Source organism: Eptatretus burgeri, chromosome 2 (assembly GCF_056783735.1).
Source record: "Eptatretus burgeri isolate ZD-2024b chromosome 2, Ebu_testis_v1, whole genome shotgun sequence".
In the NCBI taxonomy this organism is placed as follows: Eukaryota; Metazoa; Chordata; class Myxini; order Myxiniformes; family Myxinidae; genus Eptatretus; species Eptatretus burgeri.
In genome coordinates, this window is record NC_140962.1 from 104,297,656 (window position 1) to 104,305,155 (window position 7,500).

Consider the following 7,500-nt stretch of genomic DNA (forward strand, 5'->3'; position numbering starts at 1 on the left):
GGGCAAGCGCGCGAGCATGCCATTTGCGGTGCCCATGGCGATATGGCGTGAGCCGCAGAATCATCATGATGATACTGTTATTTTCAAGCTGCACAAGCATCGCCGGCTTCAACAAGAAGGACTCAAAGGTCACACTCACAGGCCACCATGCGTCTCTGCTCGTAAACCTGTGCCTCATGATGACGACAGAACCCTGCTCCAACACCTCCAGTTGATCAGAACACAGCTGGGGCAGTGGTGAAGTGGATGGTGATGATGAACCTTTGAACCCGACACGCAAGAATCACACCTTCTGAACCGGGGAGACTTAAATTTCTGATCTTGTAAGAGATCTCTCGCTGTCAAAGGCGAAGGCAGAGCTGCTTCTGGATCAAGGCTGCAGCAGTGGAATCTACTTGAACCTAACACCAAGATATCTCCTTGTTCAGAGCACGTCACAGAGACATGGCTGAGTTCTTTGAGATGGAAGTGACACGTATGACATTCTGGCAGTGACACTCAACGGTCTGTTGAAAGAACTTGGGTGTGATCACGATCCTGCAGACTGGCGCCTCTTCATCGATTCTCCGGGAAGAACAGCTTGAAGGCTGTTTCTGCTCCACAATGGCAACGAGAAACCATCAGTCCTACTGGCTCACGCGTTGCTCGGCAGCTGACAGAGACCTATGAGACTATGCGGCAGCTGCTTGATTCCATGCGAAGGTACAATGACTTCAACTGGCACATCTGCGGAGACTTGAAAGTGGTGGCGCTGTTGTTAGGGCTGCAGTCAGGCTACACGAAATACATGTGCTTCCTTTGTCTCTGGGATAGCAGAGACGACAAGAATCACTGGATTTGACCTTTGGCCTTTGACCTTTGACCTTGACCTTTGACCGATTTTGACCAAAATCTAATCAGCACTAGCCATCACCCTCCTGAATCACGTGGTGTAATTTGACATTGGTAGCTTCTTCCGCTCTCGAGTTATCTGTACCAAACCATCAAAAATCGAATATTTGACCTTGCTGTGACCTTGACCTTTGACCGATTTTGACCAAAATCTAATCAGCACGAGCCATCACCCTCCTGAATCACGTGGTGTAATTTGACATTGGTAGCTTCTTCCGTTCTCGAGTTATCGTGCCTACAAACAAACAAAACAGAAACGGAAGTCATCAATATACTTACAAAATCTTTAGATTTCGTAAGCAACAAACACACAAACAAACAAACAGAAACGGAAGTGATCAATATACTGTTGTGGTTGAGGAAATTCGCAAACCACCATTCAGGTCCCGTAGGTGAGATATCTCTGTAAGTACATGTATAGTTAGCCCAAACCCGTTTTTTAGAAGGAATAAATGTGATTCATTCGGGCTGCGACCCTTTAAGATAGCCGTTTTTCTGTTCTGTCTTTATTTTGAACCAACCACGTCTCAACCGCCATCACACAACAACCACCAACCGCAACGCCGCTTCACAACAACAACAACGCCAACAGCCACGACCTTTACCTTCACAACCATCCCGCATAACCATCGCATCACTCGCCATTGCAAGCGTCACCGTGGCCAGGACCCGCAACTTTAGACTTTCTCCACCACCTTCACCTTCTTTTCTCCTTCTGCGGCCATTGCCGCACCACTTCTGTGAACGCCGAGCGTCAGGCTGTCCTGGCCTCAGAATGGGACGCGCGCTGAGCCGTGGGCAGGCAAAAAGCAAGCGGCTGCCTTTCCGAGGAAAAGTCGGATCAGGAATGATACACGCCCACTTCTGTTCCGTCCTATCAGCAAGCGGGGGGGGGGGGGAGATTTGGCCCCGCCTCCAGGCGGGTCGGAGTAGAATCGATATATGCAAATTCGAGGATCAGGGGAGGTTCACGCCCACTTTTCCTCCGTACAATGGGCGAGCGTGGCTCCGCCCCCGAGCTCATCCTGATCCGGAAATTTGCATATGGTTTCTCCTGCCGTACTCGAAAGCGCCGAGCGCGGGGCGAATTCAGTCAGTTTTGGGCTCGGGCGAGTTGGAGAGGTGTGGCGGCGGCAGAGTGTGGCAGCGTCAGTTTTTGGGCTCGGGCGAGTTGGAGAGGTGTGGCGGCGGCGAAGTGTGGCAGCGGCAGAGTTTTTGGGCTCGGGCGAGTTGGAGAGGTGTGGCAGCGGCAGAGAGTTTTTGGCTCGGGCGAGTTGGAGAGGTGTGGCGGCGGCGGAGTGTGGCAGCAGCAGTCAAGACGGGTCTGGAGGAGAGTCGGAGTCTGTCGGGGTTCGGAGTCTGTCGGGGAGCTGCAGAGAGGGGAAGCCGGGAGCACGGTCGAGGTCGCAGTGGAGTCGCTCGTCGCGGGACCCAAGCAAGCCAGCTATCCTCTTTCCCCAGAGCATCAACAATTCCCCCCTTTTTCCCCCCCGCACTGAGATAGTACGGAAAGGAGGCCCCGTTCCCACCCCATTCCAAGCAGTGCCAACGAAACCCGCGGAGGAGCGCGGAGTCGGGGCACCGCCGCGGCATTTGCGGCTCATCACAAGACGGGTAGGCTCCACCCGGTCTCGCGCCCACAGCCGCGTCTGCCCCCTTGTCGTTGAGGGTGGCCCTTTTCTTTTGCTTTTGAGTATATGTGTTGTCGGCGCCGTCTGTAAAGTAAAACTGTGTAAGTGTTGACGTGTGCTCGCGTAGTCTGTAGTAGATCTGCATTGTTGTGTTTTTTTTGTTGCAATTGCTGGGTGCACAATTGTTGTAATTGTATATGTGTGCTATCCGTGTGCCGCGGAATAAATGTGCCTCATGTTGAACTTGTTTTTCCGTTTCGGCCCGGGTCTCTTTCTTTTAATTGAATCTCCATCTTACTTCACGCAAAGGGTTGGTAGTGGCCAAATACGCCCGATACCACCGGAACCGTCGAGGCTGACGATAACACCGCTCAGTTGATCTCCGATAGTACGGAACGGGTCGCCAGTGGCCCGTGTCCGAAGTCGACCTGCGGGCGAGGTGCGCACGCTCGGTCTACCCTCCGTGTGGGTACTTCGGTAGGTCGAATTTGGCGAACAACCCTATCCCACGCGGGGGGCCGATTGGCACGATCGTGGTGAGGCCGAAAAGCCCACCCGTGACTAGTTCCCGGCGTTAGTCCGAGAGGGTCACGACGGAATTGTCCGTCCGGTGGCCGACATGCCGCGATTCGAGTTACGTGGCCGCTCGCACGCCGGCGGGCGCGAATTCGCAACAATACTTACGAAATCTTTAGATTTCGGAAGTAACAAACAGACGAGTGAAAACAGTAACCTCCGCCCATCTTCGATGGCGGAGGTTAAAAAGAGAGCTTTTCATTTGTCCCTCATAAAAAGACCGAATAGTTTGGGAATCATATTTCCCATAAGTTGTGCATTATTACAGAAATAGGTCTTTCTGTAAAAAAAAAACTGAAAAAAATGACACGACCGAGATCAAGTGAAGTAACGGAAAGAACACATCATACAACTAGAATGGCACTTAGAATAGCGCATACCTCCACCAGACTGAACAGCTTACGTTTTCTATTCCACTGATTGGCTAGATCTGCATCTCAACCCATGAACCAAAATCTAATCGCCTTGTTCTTGTCACCTACCTACCTCATCTAAGTTTTGTCATAATCCATCCATAACTTTTTGAAATATCATGCTTTGTATCATTTTTGGCCTGATCTCTCAATTGTGACAAATCACTTAAAAAAATAAAATAAAATAAATTCTCATATCCAGATTCAGATCTTCACCAAACTTGAATCAATTTGTCCTTGTCACACATCGAACCTGCCCACCATGTCTGATCCTAATCAGTGTTTTTTAAAACTATATATATATGTATATATATAGATATATATATATATATATATATATATATGTATATATATAGATATATATATATATATATATATATATATATATATATATATATATATATATATATATATGTATATATATATATATATATATGTAGTATATATATATATATATATATGTATATATATATATATATATATATATATATATATATATATATATATATATATAGATATATATAGATATATATATATATGTAGATATATATATATAGATATAGTATATATATATATAGATATATATATATATAGATATATATAGATATATATATATATAGATATATATAGATATATATATATATATATATATATATATATATATATATCATATATATATATATATATATATATATATATATATATATATATATATATATATATATATATATATATATATATATATATATACATTGCTTCACAAAGTATTCACAAACTTGTGTCACATTTTGTTACAGCCTGAATTTAAATTGGATTGAATTGAATTGAAATTTTTTTGTCACCTATCCAGACAAAATACCTTGTTAATGACAAAGTGAAAACATATTTTGAGATTTTTTTTACAAATCAATTAAAAATGAAAGGCTGAAATGTTTTGCATCAGGAAGTATTCAACCCTGAGACAATACTTTGTAGAAGCATCTTTGACAGTGATTACAGCTTCAAGTCGTCTTAGGTATGTCTCTCTCAACTTTGACCATCTGGATTTGGGGAGTTTCTTCCATTCTTCCTTGTAGATATGCTCAAGCTCTGTCAAGTTGTATGGGGAGCGTTGGTGAACAGCAATCTTGAGGTCTTTCCACAGACTCTCAATGGGATTCAAGCCTGGGATTTGGGTGGGCCACTCAAGGACTTTCACATTCTTGTTCTGAAGCAATTCTAGTGTTGCTTTGGCTGTATGCTTGGGGTCATTGTCCTGTTGTCATGTAAATCTTCACCACAGTCTCAGGTCTTTTGCACTCTGAAGCAGGTTATCCTCAAGGATTTGCATGTATTTGACTCCATTCATTGTTCCCTTTATCCTTACAAGTTTCCCAATCCCTGCTGCTGAAAAGCATCCCCATAGCATGACGCTGCTACCACCATGCTTCACGCTCGGAATGCTGTTAAATGGGTGATGAGCTGTGCTTGGTTTCAAACAGATGTAGCACTTTGCATTCAGGCCAAAGAGTTCAATTTTCATCTCATCAGCAAACAGAATCTTTTGTGTCATGCTCTGTCTTTCATGTGCCTTTTTGCAAATTTCAGGCATGCTGTCATGTGCCTTTTTGTCAGGAGTGGATTCCATCTGGCCAGTCCCCCATGAAGCCCAGATTTTTGAAATGCTGCAGAGATTGTTGTCCTTCCAGCAAGTTTCCCATTTCAGCCAAGGAACTCTGTAGTCTCATCAGAGTGGTCATTGGGTTCTTGATCACCTCCCTGACCAAGGTCCTTCTTGCCCAGTTGCTCAGTTTGGTCAAACTGCCAGATCTAGGAAAACTCTGGGTCATTCCATATTCTTTCCATTTCCTAATGATGGAGCTCACTGTGGTCTTGGGAACTTTCAACACTCTAGAAATTGTTTTATATGCTTCCCTAGATCTGTGCCTACTCACAATTCAATCTCAGAGTTCTACGGACAGTTCCTTAGACTTCATGGTGGAGTTTCGGCTCTGACATGTCCTGTCAAATGTGGGACCTTACCTAGAAAGGGGTGTTTCTTTCTAAATCATGTCCAATCAATTGAGTTGGCCACAGGTGAACTAAAATTATCCTTGAGATGTCTCGATAACTTAATTGAAGGAAATTGGATGTACCTGAGCTCAATTTGGAGTGTCATCGCAAAGGGGTTGAAATACTTACTAATGCAAAATATTTCAGCTTTTCATTTTTAATTAATTTGCAAAATCTTCTAAAAACTTGTTTTCATTTGGTTATTATGGGGTATTTCGTGTCAATCGGTGATAAAAAATTTTTTTTTTAACCCATTTTAAAATTCAGGCTGTAACACAACAAAAGGTGATGAAAGTCAAGAGGTGAGAATACTTTCTGATGGCAATGTCCATGCTATAGGCACATGTCTGTTCTAGGTACAGACAGATATCCTCTAGACAGACAGACAGGGGTGAAAAGATAACTTCTGTCCACCTTCGATGGTGGAGGTAATAACGTCATAAACAAATGCTGTCAACTCTGATGATGTCTTTTATTATACAAAACCTGGGCTCACTCACCCCTAACCTCTCCTGGGCTGACCAAACAACAAAACTCACCTCCAAAGCCAGCTGCAGAATGGAAATCCTTCGACGTTCCAAATCATTCTTTGACAAATTATATCTAATCACAGCCGACAAGATGTTTGTTCGTAGCTCAATGGAGTACTGCTCTCCACTTTGGGCCAGTGGCCCAGCATCACAGATGTCTCTCCTGGATTTTGTGGGATGAAAATATCACCAGTGTTGAAATCTCCTGCAATGAGGCAGAGGCAGAAGGCCTGTTGCTCTCACATCAGATAAATGAATTATCCTGATTGCTCTGCTTTCCTCCAGTCTTGCTTCCTCTGCTCTCCCAGCCCTCTGACCCTCCTTCCCCACAGGACTTCAAGCAGTTAGTGGAGTACCACCTCACACCTTCCCCCATCTTTTATACCCTCATTAATCAACATAACCTAATCCTCCTGCAACTAGGTTATGGTGTTTCCTCTTTCTTTTTCTCTCCTCTTTTCCTGTTCCTTCATTGCCGAGGTGCGTGCTCAACTGTTTCCCCACGACCCCAATTCAAGTTCATTGCCTTTTTAAACTCTGCCATCAAAGCATCAATCGTGGATAGAAACCACCCTCCCCATCCCCCACAAAAAAGTACAGCACTTATTCAGACAGCTAAGTATTATAGTCACTGTGAAGTCGAGGGACAAACAATCACACGATGGCTTGCTTTCCAAGCACCTTTTGAAAATCAAGGAATAAAACAGTGATAATTACAGAATATAAAAACGGAACTCCTTTTGTTTCAAGTAGATAAAACAAAATCCTTACATTCTATAAAAGAATTTCACAAATATCATGATGCTACGAGCTTGCTTACCATATTTTGGAAGTGCAATGTCACCCACAACCATCTCCGCTACAGGAATTTGCACTACTTGTCCACCACGCACCACCAAAAACTTCTGCTCCTGTTCAATGCGGTTCTGAAGGCCACGGAATTGCTTTTCTTTACTCCAGTCGTTGAACGCGGTGACAAGAACAACACAGGCAACGGACAGCAAGATAGCTGCACCTTCAATCCAGCCAGTCTCTGCCTCGCCCTCTTCCTCAACACTGCCCAATGCTGTGCCACATACTGAAACAGGAGATATTGCTCATATAGTATGCAAAGAAACAACATTACTTGCTCCTATAATTGGCAAACAAAACCAAACTAGAGTGAAGTCGATGGCATGCCATCACAAATCCCCACACTTCCCATCTTACGCAAAGTTGAAAGATGGCAAAAAGTTCCACCAGGAATAATCCAATATGAAAGTTTGAGTTAAAATTTCTTTTTCCCATTTTGACCCGTGACCCCAAGTCCACACACCTGGGGCATGAAGCAGGGGTCAAATTCAAAAAAAATTCACACATCTCATACATCCCCCAATGTTAATTGCAAATACAAAGTTTCATTAAATA

At 44.0% G+C, this 7,500-nt stretch overlaps 1 protein-coding gene across 5 annotated transcripts in view; it reads right to left on the bottom strand.

Moving 5' to 3' along the window:
- Positions 1–6,845: 6,845 nt before the first annotated feature.
- Positions 6,846–7,500, bottom strand: part of LOC147032721 (plasma membrane calcium-transporting ATPase 2-like) — a 250,392-nt gene continuing 249,737 nt past the window's right edge. For all 5 annotated transcript variants that reach the window (XM_085870568.1, XM_085870570.1, XM_085870572.1 and 2 more), the window contains exon 5: positions 6,846–7,171. In XM_085870568.1, the coding sequence (XP_085726694.1) occupies positions 6,861–7,171 (311 nt within the window). In that variant the 3' untranslated portion in view covers positions 6,846–6,860. The remainder of the gene's footprint in view (positions 7,172–7,500) is intronic.